Here is a 23,014-nt window from a genome sequence, read left to right as displayed (position 1 = left end):
TATTCCTGTGTGGGTTGTGTAGTGATTCGAGAGCTCAGGTGATGTTCTAAAAGCCTTTTCACACTGGTCACACTTAAAAGGTTTCTCTCCAGTGTGGATTCTCATGTGTGATGTTAAGCTGCTTGACTGGGAAAATGCCGTCTCACAAACATTACAGCTGTAAGGTTTTTCTCCAGTGTGGACTCTCATGTGTGATGTTAAGCTGCTTGAGCTTGAAAATGTCTTCTCACAAACATCACAGCTGTAAGGTTTATCTCCAGTGTGGACTCTCATGTGTGTTATTAAGCTGCTTGAGCTTGAAAATGTCTTCTGACAAACATCACAGCTGTAAGGTTTCTCTCCAGTGTGGATTCTCATGTGTTTTTTTAAGTAGCTTGAGCTTGAAAATGTCTTCTGACAAACATCACAGCTGTAAGGTTTCTCTCCAGTGTGGATTCTCATGTGTTTTTTTAAGTAGCTTGAGCTTGAAAATGCCGTCTCACAAACATCACAGTTGTAAGATTTCTCTCCAGTGTGGATACTAGTGTGTATTTTGAGAGCTCTTGCTGTAGGAAAACTGTTTCCACACTGGTCACACTCGTATGGTTTTTCTCCTGTGTGAGTTCTGTAGTGTTTCTTGAGCGCAGAAGAACAGCTCCATGTCTTTCCACACTGGTCACAGGTGAACCCCATTCTTCTGTTGGACTTTTAGATCTGCCATGAACACAGAAAAAGAAGATGTTAAGTAATAATAGGGTTAAATAAATAACTTATACTTTTGTCAATTCCTTATCACCATTGAGAGTGGTGTTGTAATGGAAAAAATAAGTCATTTTCACAAGCTTCAGTGAGTTATGAAACGAACAGAACTTTACTGTTTCTATAAGAATGTGGACAGTATAACAGGCTCTGGCTTTGGGTGGGGACCGACAGCATCAAACAAGTCTAGCCAGAGCTCTGTCATTCAAACATGTTTACATTCAACATTGATTTAATTTAACAATTAAATGTGTTTGTGTGAATGAGGGTAAAGTGGGAGAGTCATGTTTGATCCTTTGTATTTCACATTCTGAGTACTTTTTTTTCCAGAGTTTTTTTGGGCCTGTAGGCTTTGACAGGACAGTGCAGTGGGAAATGGGAATGAGACTGGGGAACGACATGCAGCAAACAGGTGAAAGCCGGACTCAAACTCATGAGGCCGCAGCCCGCCCCACACGGCAGGCGTCTCTCAATGCTCGGGGTTTGAGAGACTCGACTAAAACCAAAGCACATTGTTTTCTTCTTCAAGAGACACACACCAAAAACACTGATGAAAAATGTTGGGGAGACAAAATATATTTTAGTTATGGAACAAATTGGTCAGCAGGAGTCGCAATGCTTCTACACAACATTCCTGGGAAGGTAATTGGCTCTAAAATGGCAGTTTGGGTCACTTGACTGGGCAACAGTTCACACCTGAGAGAACTTCATAAGAAGAAAAAAAATGTGTGTTTCCGGTAACTCGACCTGGATTTCAAAATAATGAAAACCAGACCTTAAACATTTTATTGCATATTTACTGGCCGTATGTTTCGAGAATGTCAAATTGTGAGAGCAAACTCAAAAGCTGCGGGGAAAAAAACATTTGTGGGCATCGTAAGCTATGAAAATCACCACACATTTGATTAGTTTTGTTTTACCCACGGGCGCATCCATGTATGCGCCCGTGGGATTTAATCATATAACCGTTACATGAGCAAACATATTTCACAAACGTGGTGTGAGTACAGCGCCAGATCAACTCGGGGAACTTGCAGCTGTTCAGAGCAGCGACAAAAAAGTGTGGTTTGTTGCCGTGAGCAAACCAGCAAGAACTCGTCACAGAGCGGTGTTGTGTTGCCTGTGATAGCACGTGTGAACACAATGATTGGGAACATTTGTGGAATTATATATATATATATAAAATAATAATAATAATAATAATAGAAATCCTGCGCACTGTCTTACTTGCAAATAAAAATGTATTGGTAAAGAGACAACGTTTCGGCAACTGGGCCTTCAAAAAATAGTGATTAATACTATTTTTGACGTATGTGTAATTCATCATGAGGTGTCACTATTTGTCTATCGTTTTGTGATTAAAGGTGCCATAACATGCTTTTTTCACGTTTCGTAGTCTAGTGTAGTCTAGTGTATAATTGGTAATAATAAGGGTTGTGCAACAGCCTTAACATAATAGTTAAGAAATATCACCCAGACCTTGGACCCCCTCACCAACCCGGAAATGCAAACGGCTTGGTTTGATATTCGCCCCCAACCTTGCGAAGAGCGATCTGGCTCCCCCGCCCAACCCGTGACGTAGTCTCAGAGAGCGTGTGTGCCCCGCCCACCCGTGACGTAGCCCCACAGCTGTCTGCTCCGCGCTGCGCAGCTCCGCGCGAATGAGTGAGAATCTATCTATCTATCTATCTATCTATCTATCTATCTATCTATCTATCTATCTATCTATCTATCTATCTATAGAGATAGATAAAAAAAGTCTTATGTCCATCGCGCTCTTATTTCCTGGTTTTTCGTATCGGATAGAACTTCTCTCCGTTTATTTTCCCGGTTGCTGCATCAAGTGCCACATAAACCTTCACCATTGTGATAATAGTAAAGAGTGCGATATCATTAATGACGTTTTGGGCCTCTTTGAGCCGTGTTTCCTCGTAAATCGAAGCAGAAAAACTCCGGAATGAGCTTGAAGGGACACAGCAGCGCGGAGCCGGGGGGAAGGGGGCGGGAGGCGGCAGGCGGGGGGTGAGGGGGGCTAATGACGCGTGCTTGCCCTTATGACGCGGTCTTGCCCCACCGCCCGTCAGTTTGGAGATTTGTGGAAAGGAGATAGTCTGTACTAAAGCTAAACACTGCGGGAATCAATCAAAAAAACACTCTGGACAAATATGAAGCACAAATAGCAATGTAAGAAGGTTAAAAGCTCTGAAAAGTCGATTTTGCATGTTATGGGACCTTTAACATCTGTGATTGGCCACTCCTATTTTTTAGGCCACTCCTATTTAAACCTCTGTCCCATCCTCAGTTACCCATTTGCCTGACGAAGGCCCAGTTGCCGAAACGTTGCCTCTTTACCAATACATTTTTATTCGAAGGTAAGACAGTGTGCGGGATTTCTTTCCCTAGTACAGTAACATTTTTTTTTAAATGCACAAATGCAGGTTGTTGCAGTTTTTATTTTATTTTTTAACACTTTAACAGTGCACCTTTTTTGAGGTAGCTTGAATAAGAAACAATAGTGCAGAATTTGAATTAAATAAAAAAGCAGCTCAACTTAAAATCCCCAGAAGCATGTAAACAAATAAACAAAGTGTATTAAAATTGCAACAGTGTCATAAAGTAAGGCCATAATGTGCTTTTCAGAACTGCACTCTTAATACTCTTGGGCTTAAATAATAAAACGTATGTTTTTCTTGATGAAATCCATCTGTTGTCGAGTCGAGAGTAGGCCAGGGGCCAGTGTTTGAAGCGACCTACACTCATCCTCGCAGTAGCCACGGTGTCTATCACGCCGTGTTGGGAAAGCAAGTTCTGTACGCAAAGATGGCCAGAATGTGCGACGCAGCGCACACTCCGCACCCCCGTCTCACACATAGCTTTCTTCATATTAGCAGCGCTTGTCACGCAAAATTACACAGACCCGTTGCTTGTCGATGCCCCAGTTATTGAGCATTTTTTCCTTAATCTGTTAAGATGCTCTCTGCTGTGTGGTGTCCGCGAAATTCCCTGGACATGCAGATGATTGATCCATGATGCAAGTTAACTGCCGTAAAGTGTGGGCAGTAAAATGTCATGATCCATTCATGTGTTATACGGAGGAGAGAGACTAATAATAAGCTTGAAATGTATAACGCTGATCAAACTAGTAAGAGTAAAATGTATATCCGATCACTGATCGGGATGCAACATCCGATCAGAAAATAATAAACAATGCTTTAGGTTACATCTGTCATGGAAGAGCAAATCCATGGATGTACGCGTTGCACTAAACAAAGACTGCAGCACAACAGAGGAAGTGAGGGCTTATTACTGATGTCATCAATGCAGTTAAGTTGATGAATCATTTACAAGATTTATTCATTTACAGGAACACGAAAGACCCCCGAGGAGACTTCTCTGTCTTTGAAGAAGAAGGATCTGTCCAAGTGCTTCGAGAGTGGACTGTCCATTCAGTGTGTCACATGCACTTCTACTGAGACGATACATAGCTTCAGATGACGTCACAACATCCGGGTCACTGCCCCCTCACAAAACCTTGATACCGAGTAAGCTAACTGTCATTCTGATCGATCTCAAAAAGTTGCTCAGTTTTGGGATGTTCAAATCACTGATGCTCCAAATGCTCTGCGTAACCACGTGACACGCGGTAGTTATGGTGTTGTTTCCCCCTCGCAAACTGAATGCCCCCGTTACTAGGTCAAGTGACCCGGATGACGACGTCAGCGTGAAGCTATGTATTGTTGCTGGGACAACGGTAAAAACGTGTATATCTTTCATAAAAAGCAATAAACATGTAAAATAATAGTAGAAACACACTCTCAGTAATTCACTTCACATCCAGCCGAACCGATAAAAAGAGTTCACTTCATTTGTGCTGTTGTTTTACGTTTGTAGCGTTAGCCGACTAGCGTTAGCCGACTAGCGTTTAGCCGACTAGCGTTAGCCGACTAGCGTTAGCCGACTAGCTAACGTCACAAACAAGTTAAAACTATGGCCTAAACGCCGGATATAAGTGAAGGAAACACATTCCTTTACAAATATAATGTCATTCTTCACTTACCTTCGGCTATGTTGAGTTGGAGTCGTTGTAGGTCGCGGGTTTAAGCAGCGAGTCCAGCAGCATGGCAGGCACTAGATCATACACGCCTAACTCACGGAAGTACTTCTTCTTCTTCTTCTTCTTCTAGTATTGTTTATCAGCAGTTGGCACGCAACTAAAGGTGCCACCACCATTACCGCCACCGGCCGGTATGGAGTGTGGGTTGGGAAGGCCCCAACAGTCCTTAAATCCTCCCCATTGATCCTGTTGACTTAAGGTACATAAGGAGTACCTTTACTATAACCTCTTGTGAGATGTTCAGCAATCATTCCTTGATACTAAATCTAATCCCATGTTCACATACTCTCTCTCACAATTTGTCTTTGCTGTTGATATTTCGGGCAATGAATAATGACATGCTCCACTGTCTCTTGGACTCTGCAGCGCTCGCACTCCCCTGTTCAATGTTTCCCTATTATTCTGAGGGTGTCATTCAGCCCTGTGTGTCCCAACCTCAGACACGTCAGAACGTCCTCCTCTCTGCGGCTCTTACTGCTCCACTCTCTTGTTCTCCCCTCTGCTCTCGTTTGTATAATATAGAAAAACCGGCCTTTGAGGCAAGATAAGATAAGATATGCCTTTAATGTCCACACATGGAGAAATGTCAGTGTTACAACACAGTAGATACAGGGGGAAAGGACAGATAACTTATAGGAAGTTAAAAAAAAAACACTCTTAATAGAAGAACTCTTATAAACAAAAACTATTTTTAACAAAACCTTGTAAACAGGTCCTCTCATATCTTAATAGGGAATGGAGGGAAGAAAAATAAAAATAAAGATAAAATAATAATAATAATAATAATAAATATAGCCGCAAGCGGCAATGATCGGCCCTCGCCACGCTGCCGCCACGCCGCAAGAGGAGGGGGCGCTAACGCGCCCCAATTGTCCTTTTATTACGCCTACTGCTGAATCTGTGACGCTGTCACATCTTCTCCCCTTTGTTTTACCATCAAAAAGCAATTTTATTTTGAATTCTTGGCAAAATGTGCAGCTTTGCCGCACAGACACCGTGACTCTTGTGGAGGAAATGTGGATAACTTTTGATGGTCCACCCCTGAAGATGAGTCTCACCAAATTTCAGGTTAATAGGGCTGACGCCCTAAGAGGAGTTTGTGAAAGTCTAAAGTGTAAACATGTTCTGGCGATTTCCCCATTGGAATAACATGGAAGGTTTCGGTCATCGTTACGGCAACGCCATAACAATTATGACATGGGTCTCATTGACTTTTTTGATGGGGCCAAAATTGAGTTGTGTGTCAAATTTCATATAATTTCGCAAAACTAAATATTTAACCTCCATATGAAATCTGTAGGGGGCGCTGTGGCTCCAAATTGATTTATTTCACTTCTAGTAGGTTTAGGGCAAAGAGTTTAACAACTGATTCTAATTTGACGCAATTCGGACTTTATCTGCGCAAACGGCAGAAATGTTAAATTTGGGAGATTTCTGAAATTCTTGCTACAGTTTGCGGCTTCGCCGCACAGAGACCGTGACAGGGTCAATGTCATTTGGATAGCTTTTGATGTCCCACTCCTCAGTAGCATTTTCACCAAATTTCAGCTTTTTAGGGCCAACGCCCTGGGAGGAGTTCGTAAAAGTACGACGTTTGGAAAAACTCCGAAGTCATGTTTAGCCATTTTTGAAGCAATATGGCCGACATTTGGTTGGGCGGACGGCGTTGCCGCAGTAATAGTTTTTACTTCTCTTGTCACCATCTACCTCTGCGCCAAATTTCATGATTCTACGATCAGATTTTTTTTGGGTCATTTCCCATCTCTCAATGCATTTTTGGTACATTTGGGGGCGCTGACGCGCCAATTTTTTTATTTTAGAAAAGGGAAATAGCCAGAATGTAGAGAGGCACGATTTTTAGAGGTGTGCAAATTTTTGTGACTTTTCATCAATGTTCACTGGGTGAAAAATAGGGGGGTTGGTCCCGAGAAGAAGAAGAAGAAGAAGAAAGAATAATATTCCGATGCGAAAACAATGTTTCCCATTTTTCAAATATCATAAACTATACATTTTCGGAAAGCGCTCGCGCTTTCCTACGTCATGGTGTGGGTCCCTGGTCACTGACGGGTACTTTCGTTGATTTTGAGTGGGCTCCGCCCACTTTGTGTTTTTTGCCCTCTATACAGTAATAATGTTCAATTTTTGCATTACATGCTTATATGCACGGAACATGCAAGAGATGGGGAACGTATTCGTGAGGTACTTAGCGCAAATGAGTGCTTTATATGGGGATGACGACCGCGTTTAGTGCGCACTTTTGCACGGGCTTCGCCCGTTTACAACGGTAATGTTCCATTTTCCTACTACTAATTAGTATGCACGGGGCGTGCATGAGTGAAGGAGTGCGTTAGTGAGTGTTTGGAAGTGGGCGAGTGCTTCGCGCTCGATTTCGTGCGCACTACGTGTGCACTTTCGCAGCCGTGCTTCGCACGGCCTTAGGAGATTAATAGGCCTTTCGCCAGCTTGTGGCGCTCGGGCCTAATAATAGAAATAAAAGTAGCAGGCATAAGACAAATAATACTAATAATAATGGTAAAGTTCACATTAACACTACTACATTTCTTTCTTCTCAACAAACTCAGATCTACCCCAGGCTCTTTCAGAAACCATGGAGGGACATTAGAGTTTGGAACTGTCGGGCTCACGTTCAGCTGGTTAAGTCCTATTTCTTTGAACTTCACTCTCTCCTATCCACCCAAAGCTGGTGAACTGTGCTTTTTCTTTTTCCTGACATGGTTTTAGTACATTTAGTCCTGGGTGGCTTACACTATGTCCTTGTAAATTAACCCAATATGTTAGAATCATCTGCTCTCTTCTGCTATCTAGAGGCATCTCCCCCTTTTCAACTTGGAGTGCATCTACTGGAGTTGACCTCATCGCCCCACAACACACTCTTAAAGCTTGGTTCTGAACTATATCTAATTTTTTTAGATTACTCCTTGAAGCTGAGCAATATACAATACACCCATAGTCAATCGATGATCTGATCAGAGCCATATATATTACCTTCAGGCATTTCCGGCTAGCTCCCCACTCCCGTCCCCACTCCCGTCCTCTCAAGCACCTCATAATGTTTACAACTTTTTTACACTTCTCTACTGTTTTACTTATATGCACTCCCCATGTCAATATAGTGTCAAACCACAACCCCAAATACTTAAACTCACACTCGTAAAAAACATTGTTTTTGTCTTATTTACAGAAAATCTAAATCCCCACTTAATTGTCCATGTTTCCACTTTATGTTTGGCTTGTTGCAATTTCCCCCCAGTATATTCAATATTTCTACCTCTCTTCCACATTACTCCATCATCTGCAAAAAGAGAGACCCCTATAGGGCCTTCCACATTACAAAATATTTCATTATTCATAATAGAAAACAGCACCGGGCCCACTACACTCCCCTGTGGCGTACCATTTTTGATGTCATACTTTGAGCTAAAATCTTTCCCCACACGCACTGAAATATTCCTACCAAAAAATTCCTAACCCATCCTAACATCTTGCCTCTTATTCCCATCTGATGCAACCTTATAATTAGCCCCTCCCTCCACATCATATCATCAGCTTTTTCAATGTCAAAAAATACTGCAACAACACACTCCTTATTCACTTGGGCTTTTCTAATTTCATTTTCAAAAATAACTTCTGGGTCTATTGTACTCCTGCCTTTCCTAAATCCAGATTGGTGGCTTTTAATCATTTCATTTTTTTCCAAAATATAGCATAGTCTTTCATTGATCATTTTTTCCATTAGTTTCCCTACATGCGATGTCAAGGCTCTAGGTCTATAGCTCACTGCCAAGCTGGGATCCTTACCTGGTTTACAATTTGGTACTATTACTGCCTCCTTCTACTGGTCTGGTAGGAATTCTCCATCCACACTTTATTATACAACTGTAAAATTAAGGCTTTACTTTTTCCACTGAGGTTCTTCAACATACAATAACTTCATCTTTTCATACTTATTTAAAGCGTCATTGAGTTCCTTCATTGTAAATTCAACATTAATTGCACTATCATAGTCACTGATATCATCTAATCTATTGGTGTTATTTCCCACAATCTTTCTTCTTGCTCTCTTTTCCTCTACACTCAGATTTTCCCGACTATTAACTTTTACATATTGCCTAGCTAACAACTCAGCTTTATTTGCATTATCTAGAACTACTTCTTCTCCATTTTTCATCACTGGGTAACTAAAACTTTTATTAATACCAGCCATTCTTTTAATTGTTCCCCAAACCTGACCTACCGATGATTGTCTACCAAGCGTGTCACAGTAACCTCTCCAATACTCTTTCTCCTTTTACCGTTCTTTTTACCATTGCTATTTTCTTTTTATAATCAATATAATTTTGAAAACAATCATTTCTTTTCAATACTTTAAATGCTTTATTCCTCGCTCGAATGGCATTTGTGCATTCTTCAGACCACCAAGGGACAATCTTTCTTTCTTTTCTTTTTTTTTTCTTTTTTTTTCTTTTTTCTTTTTTTGTAAGGCCCAAAATCACAACAACAGTTGCCTCTGAGGGCCACAGGGAGAAATGAATCAACAATGTCTGTGGTGGCGAGGGAGTCAGACAATGTCTGTGGTGGCGAGGGAGTCAGACAATGTCTGTGGTGGCGAGGGACGATGTCCCAGGGTCCTCTGTCCTTAGACTCTCCTTTCGGTTTTGCTTACCTTTGCTCTTCCTTATTGTCTGCTTTGCTGCTCTCACAATCGCAAGACACAAAGAAGTTTACATCCACGTTTACTTTCTCCATTTCATTTTCACAAATGACCCTGAATTTATTCCAGTCTATTCCTTTAAAACACCACCTACTTATTCCTTCCGTGCACTCTCATAATTAAAACTTATCTGTTTTTATTGGGTAGTGATCACTCCTTATCAACGACCCAGGTGCTCATCCCAGCAATATGATGTGCTGATTCTGTTCCATTCCTTGCATTAAATCTAGTTCCACTCCCGTCATTCAAACATACAAGACCCTTCATATCCATTAAATCCTCTATCACCAACTCATTCTCATCATTATGCCCACAACGTACTATGAGCATTAAAATCACCACAACATGTAGATTTGCCCTCAAGATGAACCATAAAATCCTGCAGACCCTCCAGTGTTAAACGCTTAAGATGAGATAAGATATTCCTTTTTTGTCCACACATGGGGAAATTTTGTTGTTGCAACGCAGGTAGATTCAGAGGAAAAGGATAGATAACTTATAGGAAGTTTAAAAAGCACTCTTAATAGAAGAACTCTCCCCCACACTTCTATCACAATGAATTATAATTATTTCCCTTTACTTAAAACTCTATACTGATCCCATTCCTGATAAATATTGCACATCCTCCACCATTTCCTCCTTGCCTATCCCTTCGAACACACTCGTACCCTCTAATAACAAAATCTAATGTTGGCTTTAGCCAGGTTTCTTGAACACAAATGACATCCGGTTTCACCTTACTATCTTGTACATATCCTTTAAATTCCTGTCCATTTGCAATGAGACTCCTGGCATTCCACTGCAGTATAATCAGGTCTTCTCACTTGTTTCTCCTCCTGCCTTACTGTTCCCCTCTAACCTTTTGTTCATTAGCTCCCAAGAGATACCTTTAGCACCCAGGAATTTCTCCGCCCCCTCTACTATCATCTTAGCTTTGTCTGGTTTACGTTTGACTTGTTCAGAGCAATTTATCACATAAGACAAAAATACTACCAAGTCATCAACAGCAAGTACTATACTTGTTCCTCCTCTTTTTGGAACAACACTGGTGTCAGCAGTGTTTCCTCGTTTCTGTATTTGGACCTTCGTTGCAGCTTCTGCATACGAGATGTTATTCAACATTTTTACCTTTTCAATTTGTACAGCTTTCTTTCTTACCTCACATCCACCAAACGTCGCAGTGTGCTGTCCCCCACAATTACAGCACTTAATCTGAGCATTTTCCTCACATTCTTCAATCTTATGTTCACCTCCACATTTTAAACATTTCTGCTTCCCTCTATACACCGCTGCTATGTGGCCATAAAGCTGACACTTGTAGCACTGGAGTGGAGGAGGGACATATTCTCTTACCAGGAAACTCAAACAGCCGACCTTCACTCTCTCAGGAAGCACATCTTTAAATTCCAATAAAACCGACATGCTCTGAATTCTTTGGCCATCACTCCATCTCATCAATCTCTTAACAGAATCCACCCCTGCACCCAAACTGTTTTTAAACTTATCCAGATCTTCATCCAGGGGGATTCCTGTGACTACTCCACGTGCTCCTTTCCTTTCTCCAACAACCTTAAACTCACTTACAGCCATCTTTCCAATGCTACTAATCTGCATTGCTGAGTTTTTCTGCGCCTCCGAATCACACACAATCAGTAGATTACCATCTCTCAACACTTTGGCAAATGCTACATCCCCCAATATCTTCTTTATCTCCCTTGACAGCGCCAAGATTCCAATTTTTCCTAACTCACTCTCAGTTTTAAATTGAAGGATTACTTTAGGATTATTCTGCTCTCTCACTACTCTTTTCCGACCCTCCGATCTCCCTTCATCTGGACTGGGCAGAAGAATGAAGCGATACATGAGCATAAGTAACAAACATAGTAGCATAATCAATATACTTCATTCCCCCTGTTGATATCTGAAGGAGATCACAATCAGAACCCATATATAATCAAATAATTCACATAGAACCAAACCATCACTGGTGAGAAAACCGTGCATCAATATAAACATGTCTACTACAGAACTGCAAAACTTTCCCATTGTTCGGCTCACCAGACAACTCTGAAAAATAAAGCACAGCGCAGCACACTAGACAAAGGGAAAGGTTAGAGTAGATAACATTCCTCTTCCTCCGGGAGGACAGCATCTTCCTTTGGCACCAACATATCAACATATACTGACCTCCTCCTGCCTGAGCCACAAAGCCGTCGATCGTTCGTTCCACCAGGTGGGTAAGACACCATGAGGGTCTTGATACAGGGTATGCAGCCATAGCCACACAAGACCAGGATGGCCAGGAAAACGGCGAGGGAGAGTATCACAGACGACATTAACCCTTTCCATTTACCAAAATAATTCATCCATGAATCCCACATGGATGTGTCTACCCCCGAATGCTTTTTCATCTTTCTATTTAGTGTGCGTAATCCGTCAACAACCTGGGTCAAACGGCCCCCTTCGCGTGTGTTATTCGGTATAAAAGTACAACATTGCACCTCCCGTATCATGGCGCAAATCCCGCCTTTCTCTGCCAAGAGCATGTCCAAGGCTATACGATTCTGGAAGGCCATCAGAGAGGTAGCGGCTAGCTGCTCGTGTACAGCAGTGAACCCTTCCTGGGAAAAATTACCCAGTTTCTGAATATTATAATGGATGTAATTAATTCTATCAACGTTTTTATTTATAGTACACCACGGGCAAAAGAATGATTCAAATCCTGCGGCCACTTGATTACTGATTTTATACTCGTCTGGTACACCCCGTGGGACTCCTATGGCATCGACGTAGGTTGGGTCAGCTTCACTCAGCCAGGGAGTGGATTTCCCTACCGATCTCATGGGACGCAGTGGGTTCTCTGCCATCCGGACAGGAGAATCAGCCCACTGCAAAATGTCGTTAGCTGTCATGGGAAACACGACTGCCTGCACAATGAGAGATACTAGGGCACAAGGACCTTCATTCTTGCCGTATAATGCATGGTGAAGCACTTTGCCTCCGCACCACCAATAGAGATCTGCGCGCGTCAGTAGAACGATATCTCTATGTAAGCTATACATTAGCGCGCAGGTCCCTTCCGGGACGTGGCCAAATTTATTTCCACCTCCGGATTTATTAATACTTCCCCTGCCCAGTAAACTCCTAACCGTGGTACAGAGGCTGAGCAGGCATAGTACTCGTTGCAACACGATTTTATTTGGTTACATGAAGCGGAATGCAGGACATGCGGATCAGCGGTGGCAGACACGCGCGCGACGAAAAAACATCGAAAAACAGACCCAAAAACAACAAGACACTTCCGGCTACCCACAATGCCACCCTCTCTCTTCAAGGGGCCAGCCAGGCAGGTAACAATGTATTTCCGGCAGACTACGCACCACACAGAGCACTGCTGCCTCTCACTGGTGATAGTCCGTTATGACGCTCTGTACACCTGCTGATGCAAAGAGGGGACAAGCAAAGTCTTCACTGACACAGATTTAAACCCCAGATCAAAGAAGTGGGACAAAAGTGATCTCCTCTGAACTGCAAACCTGTTACACTCCATTAAAACATGGGGGACAGTTTCTTCTTTTCCACAGGTTTCACATTGGCCATTGTGATTTTTTCCAGTCAAGAAGAGGTCCGATGCTAAGCCCCAGTCACAGTCTCGTTATCAGGACAGGTAGTTTATGAATATTCACCTTCAAAAAACAAGGAATTCTTTCAATAGCTTCTACTGTCTTTTATAGTAGGTTTAATTTCTAGGTATCAAGCACACCTTGTACTATTTTCAATTCAACCCTATTTAGATAATAATAATACAATTTTATAGCTTCTAAATCAGGTAAACTAGAAAGTCAAATCTAAGGTTTTTTTTTAGTACTTTTTGTCTCCAGGTATCATACACACTTTTTACTTTTTCAAATTAACCCTTTATAGGTTTTTAATGAATATTCATCTTTAAAAATCTAGGAAGGCGGCAACCCCCGAACCCGGTGGTGGACGCCGGAAGTACGGGATGGCGTAAGGGATAAGGTTTCTTCTGCTTATGGGACTCCTAAGGCCGTTGAAGGTATCGGCAGGCCAAGCACACCGCTTGTGTCACAGAGGCAAAAACCCGGGGCGCTCCCAGGGAAATTCACTGTCACTGTTGTTTGGTCACAGTCTCAATAATCGTGATCAATCATTAAATCGTGATATTTAATCAAAACGGTAAAATTTGACATCCCTGCTCTAAAACAAATAATTGTTTGAATAATCGTGATTACAGTTATGGTTTTAATAACTGTGATTGTCATATTTTTTTCATTAATTGAGCCTTAACGTTACTTTTCACTTGCAGATTTAATAGTGAGACAAACAAAAATCACACCTTTAGCAAAATGGAGAAAGAAATGTGACTATTTTTTGTGTTAAAAGTCAGTCTGCTTTTAATAAGACAAACTCAACTCAAACTGAAATCGTCAGTGTTGAAAGAAAAGCGTTCAATCATCTGTCACGTGGCCCGGCTCGGAAAGTGTTAGAATAATGGGCTCTGGCAACATCCAGACAGTTTTCTTCCTTATACGCTGCAAAACGGAAGCGCTGGGCTGAACGTCTGCTCAGGCGCGTTACATGAGAGACACGCAACTTTGTAACACACAATCAAGACGCCAAACCGTTCTATTCAAACAGGCCTGCGAGACTCATCGACACCACATTCAACAGTCCCTAGTTCAAAGGGCACGTTACAGGTTTTTATTTGGTGTGTCTGTATCTGTTGTACATATGAACCATAGTTTTACACCGATCGAGCGGCTATATGCAAGGAAAAGTACAAACAAATCTATAGTAAATGACAGGAAGTGACATCACATTAGGGTCCAGCCAGAGTAGATGTATAATTTACACAAAACAACTGTTTTTCACCCTATAAATGTTAATTCAACAAAATAAAGGAGCGCTCATATATTTCTATTTGTCGAATCAAAAAGTGGTTGCTGGGTAATTCACTAGTGTGACGTCATAAATTACAAACAGGAAGTAAAACTATAAACCTAAACCTCTACGGCCAAAACCGTGCAGTAGACACGATTAAAGCGGGCAAAACTATTTAGTATCTTTATGATAAGACTAAGGCAAAAATAGTGACAAAAATCTTTATCTAATTCCTGATAACGATAATCAGACAATATTATTTCAATACAACAGAAATGTGTTTAAATGTGTTAGTTGAGGTTTGAACTTTTTACCATCAACAATAAACTTAATATTCAAATTCAGCCCATCTTAAAAACAACATTGATTTTATATATTTTGCTAACAGAACATGTATTTAACCCAAAGTGGAACGACAACACCACAAGATCACAGGAGTTCACACTATTGCAAATATTTTTTTTATTTTTATAGAAAACGACCAGTGTATTTACATGAAAAACGACAGAATGAACCCATAATTCACTCCCAAATCTCACAGTATCTCACTTGTTTATTCTTTTCTGTTGTTGTGAATATTAATCCTTCAAAAGAACCCAAAATGAATTTGACAAAGACACCATTGATCGATTGTTCGACTAAAGGTCTACAGCACAACTCAACAGGACACATTTTGACTTTTTTTTTTAATACGCTCTGATTTTGAATACAGCCCAAAATGGGTTTGAATATTGAGCAAATGGTTCATGGTTTTGAACCGTCATCATATTTGCAGTGGTTTTCAAAGCAAAGAGTTCAGTTGAATTTAACCAATTATTCAAAATATTACCTCATGACCATAGGTGAGGGAATGTAGATTGACCGGTAAATTGAGAGCTTTGCCTTTCGACTCAGCTCCTTCTTCACCACAACAGACCGCTGCACCGATCCAACTGTCAATCTAACGTTCCCTCTTCCCTCACTCGTGAACAAGACCCCGAGATACTTGAACTCCTCCACTTGGGGCAAGGACTCCCCACCCACCTGGAAAGGGCAAGACACCTTTTTCCGGTTGAGAACCATGGCCTCGGATTTGGAGGTGCTGATTCTCATCCCAGCCGCTTCACACTCGGCTCAAACCGTCCCAGTGCATGTTGCAGGTCCGGGTTTGATGGAGCCATCAGGACAACATCGTCTGCAAACAGCAGAGATGAAATCCTGTGGTCCCCAAACCCTCCGACCCCTGACTGCGCCTAGAAATTCTGTCCATTAAAACAAAAAACAGAACCTGTGACAAAGGGATGCCCTGGCAGAGTCCAACACGCACTGGGAACAGGTCTGACTTACTCCAATGTACACAGCTCCTGCTCCAGTCATACAGGGACCGGACAGCCCTGAGCAAAGGGCCCCCGACCCCGTAGCCCCAGAGCACCCCCCAAAGGACACCCCGAGGGACACGGTTGAAAGCCTTCTCCAGATCCACAAAGCACATGTGGACTGGTTGGGCAAACTCCCATAAACCCTCGAGCACCCGATGGAGGGTATAGAGCTGGTCCAGTGTTCCACGACCGGGACAAAAAACACTCTGCTCCTCCTGAATCTGAGGTTCGACTATCAGTCGTATTCTCCTCTTCAGTACCCTGGAACAGACCTTACTGAGGAGTGTGATCCCTTTGTAGTTGGAACACACCCTCCGGTCCCCTTTCTTGAACGGAGGGATGACCACTCCGGTCTGCCAGTCCAGAGACACTTAGATGTGTCAGCCAAGACAGTCCTACAACATCCAGAAACTTTAGGTACTCAGGGCAGATCTCATCCACCCCAGGAGCCCTGCCACCAAGGAGTCTGCCAACAACCTCAATGACTTCAGCTTGGGCGATGGACGAGTCAGCCTCAGAGTCTTCAGTCTGCTTCCTCTTCGGAATATGTGATAGTGGGATTACGGAGGTTCTCAATGTATTCCTTCCACCGTCCCGACAACATCCCCAGTCGAGGTCAGCAGGTCTCCACCCGCACCGTAAACGGTGTTGGTGAAGCACTGCTTCCCACTTCTGAGGCGACGGACGGTTTTCCAGAATTTCTTTGGGGGCAACCAGTAGTCCTCCTCCATGATCTCCCCAAACTCCTCTCAGCGACAGCACAAGCTGCGGCTCGTCTGGTCAGCCGATACCTGTCAAAGGCCTCAGGAGTCCTACAAGCCAAAGAGGCCTGATAGGCCTACTTCTTCAGCCTGACAACATCCCTTCCGGTGTCCACCACCGGGTTCGGGCGTTGCCGTACCTGCAGGCACCTGAGACCTTGCGACCACAGCTCTGAGCAGCCGCATCGACGATGGAGGTCACGAAAATGGTCCACTCTGACTCAATGTCCCCAGCCTCCCCCAAGAAATGGGAGAAGCTGTTCCGAAGGTGTGAGTTGAAGACCCTACTGACAGAGGGCTCCGCAAGACGTTCTCAACAGACCCTCACAATGCGCTTTTGTCTGCACAGCTTCCTCCTCCGCCAGCGGATCCAACTCACCACCAGGTGGTGATCAGTTGACAGCTCTGCTCCTCTCTTCACCCGAGTGTCCAAGATACGTGGCCGGAGGTCAGATGACACGACAACGAAGCCGATAATTGATCTCCAGCCTAGGGTGTCCTCATACTTCCCAAATTATTTACCATCCCAGGGGGGAGATAACACATTAAAAAATGGGAGATTGCCCCCCTATGCGGGAGATTTCAAATTTTATCAGAATTAACCGAAAATAACACTAATGAGGCGAGCCACATGACTCATCGGATAAATATTCGTCCCACTTTACGCTTCATAGTATATTTCTATATTAAACAAACCATGTAGTGTAGAACCGGTATTTATTTTCATCAGTCGATTTATCCTTATTGGCGCCGCTATCTTTGTTAACGCTCATGTCGTTCACTATCATGGTGTAGATTTCGGATTAAATTTGACCTGCGTTGAATTCTGGGATGGAAACGCTCAGCAGCGTAATCACAACAAACATGGCGGCGCCCGTGTCCCCCGTATGCTCCCCGCCGCTTGCCTTTGCTACCAAAGTAAAGGCTAGTAGAAAAGGTCAATTTTTATTTTTTTAAATAAATATCTCCAAGAGAGTTGGGAAGTATGTGTCCTGGTGCCACGTGCACTGATGGACACCCTTGTGCTTGAACATGGTGTTTGTTATGGACAATATTCTCTGGGACTAGGATTTTAGGTAGTTATTGTTCAGATTTAAATTTAAAAAGGGCAAAATCTGAAGCTTGTTCAGCAAAACATTAATTCCTACCGAGTCTCGTTTTCTGAAAAGGGAGCACTTTATCCATTGACTGACAACTATAACTCTAAAAAAAAAGATCAATAAAAGTCTATAAACCGGAATGATTTTGTGTAGTTTAATAAACAAAAATATCAAAGCAAGTAATTACACATTAATTACACCAGCTATGACTGGGATCAACGTGAAAAGTAAGTTTTGATTAATTCTAAAATAATCTGGATGAAACCTCACTTTAATGCCACTCTGCAAGTTTCAGCCACTCTCAGGTCTCATGTGTCCAAGAGAAGGCCCAGATGTGGATCAAGGCCTCCTCAGAGATCTTTGGGTCCTTAGAGCCGTCTGTGGCGCTGGTCTTTGCTCAGAGTTTAGCGTTCGAAGATTTGACATTCTGAGCACAGTGCTGAGACGTGGGAGACAATGGAAGCCCCTCCCACACATCATTAGCAGGTCATGAGGAAGTACATTAAATATGACATAAACACATTTCAAACACAGTTCTTAAGGCAAACTAAACTAAAGCATGATTTATTTACAAGTTTAGATCACACAGTAAACGTTAAGTCAGTTTAAATGTGAAATACAGTCATTAAGGACTTCATCCTGAGAAAGTTTCCATCCAGCAGAACAAGAGGATTTGTTACAGTGGACGATTCCACTTCTCCACAGGGGTCAGATCCTTGGACCCATTTGGTGTCCTCTGTGTTCTTCATCAGAGGTGTTGACCCAAAGGGGGGGAGGGGGGTGTGGTGAAGACAGTGTTGTTGGTCAATGGGGGGATGGGGAACATTCTTCCACCCATCCAACATTTTGCTTTGCTTTCTGCAACAGTGTCTTAATTATGAAAAGGTAATGTCTCTTAAAGGTCTCTATGGACACATATGTCCTACAGAGGCCATTTTGTTCAGAAAGAGCTCTTTGAATAGAAATTTAACGTTAAACATACCGGTCGCATACAATAGTGTCTTGAAGCCATGGGGCGGGAAAAGCCCTGTCCATTCTGACGCTAATCAGGTACTCAGTGATGAGGGAGCTAACATCAGCTAACAAAAGGGTTTTGATAGCCCTTTACAGTTAGGATACAAAGGAGAGTAATCTCAAGTGAAATTGTAAACACCCTTCATAGAGTAGAATAAATATTTGCATTCTCAGACTACATCCACATATTGAGAATGACTCAATGAAGGAGTTGGGAAAAAAAAAACAGTGTCCAGATGATGAGCTCATTTATGGTAAAACATGAACATTAGCAGGCGTTTGATATGAAAACACATGCATCTGATAAAAGCCTTAGCCGCTAAGGCTTTTCAACAGTGTGGACTCTCATGTGTTTTATTAAGCTGCCTGAGTGGAAAAATGCCTTCTGACAAACATCACAGCTGTAAGGTTTCTCTCCAGTGTGGACTCTCATGTGTGATGTTAAGTGGCTTAACTGGGAAAATGCCGTCTCACAAACATCACAGCTGTAAGGTTTTTCTCCAGTGTGGATTCTCATGTGTGTTATTAAGCTGCTTGAGCATGAAAATGTCTTCTGACAAACATCACAGCTGTAAGGTTTCTCTCCAGTGTGGATTCTGGTGTGACTTTTGAGAGCGCTTGCTGTAGAAAAACTGTTTCCACACTGGTCACACTCATTTAGTGTTATTCCTGTGTGGGTTGTGTAGTGATTCGAGAGCTCAGGTGATGTTCTAAAGGCCTTTTCACACTGGTCACACTTAAAAGGTTTCTCTCCAGTGTGGACTCTCATGTGTTTTTTTAAGCAGCTTGAGCTTGAAAATGTCTTCTCACAAACATCACAGCTGTAAGGTTTTTCTCCAGTGTGGACTCTCATGTGTGATGTTAAGTGGCTTGAGCTTGAAAATGCCTTCTCACAAACATTACAGCTGTAAGGTTTATCTCCAGTGTGGACTCTCATGTGTCTTATTAAGTTGCTCAAGATTGAAAATGTCTTCTGACAAACATCACAGCTGTAAGGTTTCTCTCCAGTGTGGACTCTCATGTGTGTTGTTAAGCTGCTTGAGCTTGAAAATGCCTTCTCACAAACATCACAGCTGTAAGGTTTTTCTCCAGTGTGGATTCTCATGTGTGTTATTAAGCTGCTTGACTGGGAAAATGCCGTCTCACAAACATCACAGCTGTAAGGTTTCTCTCCAGTGTGGATTCTGGTGTGACTTTTGAGAGCGCTTGCTGTAGAAAAACTGTTTCCACACTGGTCACACTCATTTAGTGTTATTCCTGTGTGGGTTGTGTAGTGATTCGAGAGCTCAGGTGATGTTCTAAAAGCCTTTTCACACTGGTCACACTTAAAAGGTTTCTCTCCAGTGTGGACTCTCATGTGTTTTATTAAGCTGCTTGAGCATGAAAATGTCTTCTGACAAAAATTACAGCTGTAAGGTTTCTCTCCAGTGTGGACTCTCATGTGTTTTATTAAGCTGCTTGAGCTTGAAAATGTCTTCTGACAAACATCACAGCTGTAAGATTTCTCTCCAGTGTGGATTCTCATGTGTGATGTTAAGCTGCTTGAGCATGAAAATGCCGTCTCACAAACATCACAACTGTAAGGTTTCTCTCCAGTGTGGATTCTCATGTGTGATGTTAAGCTGCTTGAGCATGAAAATGTCTTCTGACAAACATCACAACTGTAAGGTTTCTCTCCAGTGTGGATTCTCATGTGTGATGTTAAGCTGCTTGACTGGGAAAATGCCGTCTCACAAACATCACAACTGTAAGGTTTTTCTCCAGTGTGGACTCTCATGTGTTTTATTAAGCTGCACAAGTATGAAAATGCCGTCTCACAAACATCACAGCTGTAAGGTTTTTCTCCAGTGTGGACTCTCATGTGTGATGTTAAGTTGCTTGAGCTTGAAAATGTCTTCTGACAAACATCACAGCTGTAAGGTTTCTCTCCAGTGTGGAATCTCATGTGTTTTTTTAAGTAGCTTGAGCTTGAAAATGTCTTCTGGCAAACATCACAGCTGTAAGGTTTCTCTCCAGTGTGGATTCTCATGTGTTTTTTTAAGTAGCTTGAGCTTGAAAATGTCTTCTCACAAACATCACAGCTGTAAGGTTTCTCTCCAGTGTGGACTTTCATGTGTGATATTAAGCTGCTTGACCGGCAAAATGCCGTCTCACAAACATCACGGCTGTAAGATTTCTCTCCAGTGTGGATACTAGTGTGTATTTTGAGAGCTCTTGCTGTAGGAAAACTGTTTCCACACTGGTCACACTCGTATGGTTTTTCTCCTGTGTGAGTTCTGTAGTGTTTCTTGAGCGCAGAAGAACAGCTCCATGTCTTTCCACACTGGTCACAGGTGAACCCCATTCTTCTGATGGACTTTTAGATCTGCCATGAACACAGAAAAAGAAGATGTTAAGTAATAATAGGGTTAAATAAATAACTTATACTTTTGTCAATTCCTTATCACCATTGAGAGTGGTGTTGTCATGGAAAAAATAAGTCATTTTCACAAGCTTCAGTGAGTTATGAAACGAACAGAACTTTACTGTTTCTATAAGAATGTGGACAGTATAACAGGCTCTGGCTTTGGGTGAGGACCGACAGCATCAAACAAGTCTAGCCAGAGCTCTGTCATTCAAACATGTTTACATTCAACATTTAATGAATGTAACACATTGATTTAATTTAACAATTAAATGTGTTTGTGTGAATGAGGGTAAAGTGGGAGAGTCATGTTTGATCCTTTGTATTTCACATTCTGAGTACTTTTTTTTCCAGAGTTTTTTTGGGCCTGTAGGCTTTGACAGGACAGTGCAGTGGGAAATGGGAATGAGACTGGGGAACGACATGCAGCAAACAGGTGAAAGCCGGACTCAAACTCATGAGGCCGCAGCCCGCCCCACACGGCAGGCGTCTCTCAATGCTCGGGGTTTGAGAGACTCGACTAAAACCAAAGCACATCGTTTTCTTCTTCAAGAGACACACACCAAAAACACTGATGAAAAATGTTGGGGAGACAAAATATATTTTAGTTATGGAACAAATTGGTCAGCAGGAGTCGCAATGCTTCTACACAACATTCCTGGGAAGGTAATTGGCTCTAAAATGGCAGTTTGGGTCACTTGACTGGGCAACAGTTCACACCTGAGAGAACTTCATAAGAAGAAAAAAATGTGTGTTTCCGGTAACTCGACCTGGATTTCAAAATAATGAAAACCAGACCTTAAACATTTTATTGCATATTTACTGGCCGTATGTTTCGAGAATGTCAAATTGTGAGAGCAAACTCAAAAGCTGCGGGGAAAAAAACATTTGTGGGCATCGTAAGCTATGAAAATCACCACACATTTGATTAGTTTTGTTTTACCCACGGGCGCATCCATGTATGCGCCCGTGGGATTTAATCATATAACCGTTACATGAGCAAACATATTTCACAAACGTGGTGTGAGTACAGCGCCAGATCAACTCGGGGAACTTGCAGCTGTTCAGAGCAGCGACAAAAAAGTGTGGTTTGTTGCCGTGAGCAAACCAGCAAGAACTCGTCACAGAGCGGTGTTGTGTTGCCTGTGATAGCACGTGTGAACACAATGATTGGGAACATTTGTGGAATTATATATATATATATAAAATAATAATAATAATAATAATAATAATAGAAATCCTGCGCACTGTCTTACTTGCAAATAAAAATGTATTGGTAAAGAGACAACGTTTCGGCAACTGGGCCTTCAAAAAATAGTGATTAATACTATTTTTGACGTATGTGTAATTCATCATGAGGTGTCACTATTTGTCTATCGTTTTGTGATTAAAAGGTGCCATAACATGCTTTTTTTCACGTTTCGTAGTCTAGTGTAGTCTAGTGTATAATTGGTAATAATAATTGGTAATAATAAGGGTTGTGCAACAGCCTTAACATAATAGTTAAGAAATATCACCCAGACCTTGGACCCCCTCACCAACCCGGAAATGCAAACGGCTTGGTTTGATATTCGCCCCCAACCTTGCGAAGAGCGATCTGGCTCCCCCGCCCAACCCGTGACGTAGTCTCAGAGAGCGTGTGTGCCCCGCCCACCCGTGACGTAGCCCCACAGCTGTCTGCTCCGCGCTGCGCAGCTCCGCGCGAATGAGTGAGAATCTATCTATCTATCTATCTATCTATCTATCTATCTATCTATCTATCTATCTATCTATCTATCTATCTATCTATCTATAGAGATAGAGATAGAGATGACGCGGTCTTGCCCCACCGCCCGTCAGTTTGGAGATTTGTGGAAAGGAGATAGTCTGTAATATAGCTAAACACTGCGGG

General features: G+C 42.3%; 1 protein-coding gene across 1 annotated transcript in view; it reads right to left on the bottom strand.

Annotated features, from left to right (window-relative positions):
* LOC140355866 (uncharacterized) overlaps nucleotides 1-23,014 on the bottom strand; it is a 117,037-nt gene that overhangs the window by 75,788 nt on the left and 18,235 nt on the right. The window contains exons 2-6 of the mRNA XM_072440507.1: nucleotides 19,063-20,770; nucleotides 16,156-16,197; nucleotides 12,317-12,511; nucleotides 12,086-12,205; nucleotides 10,938-11,216 (exon numbers count right to left, since the gene is read on the bottom strand). Of these exons, the coding sequence (XP_072296608.1) occupies nucleotides 10,938-11,216; nucleotides 12,086-12,205; nucleotides 12,317-12,511; nucleotides 16,156-16,197; nucleotides 19,063-20,770 (2,344 nt within the window). The remainder of the gene's footprint in view (nucleotides 1-10,937; nucleotides 11,217-12,085; nucleotides 12,206-12,316; nucleotides 12,512-16,155; nucleotides 16,198-19,062; nucleotides 20,771-23,014) is intronic.

This window comes from Eucyclogobius newberryi, unplaced genomic scaffold (assembly GCF_026437365.1).
Source record: "Eucyclogobius newberryi isolate DKJ021-1_F unplaced genomic scaffold, fEucNew1.0.hap1 SCAF_12, whole genome shotgun sequence".
Lineage (NCBI taxonomy): Eukaryota > Metazoa > Chordata > Actinopteri > Gobiiformes > Gobiidae > Eucyclogobius > Eucyclogobius newberryi.
The sequence above is the reverse complement of the archived record's forward strand: the minus strand, read 5'-3'. Positions and strand labels throughout refer to the sequence as shown.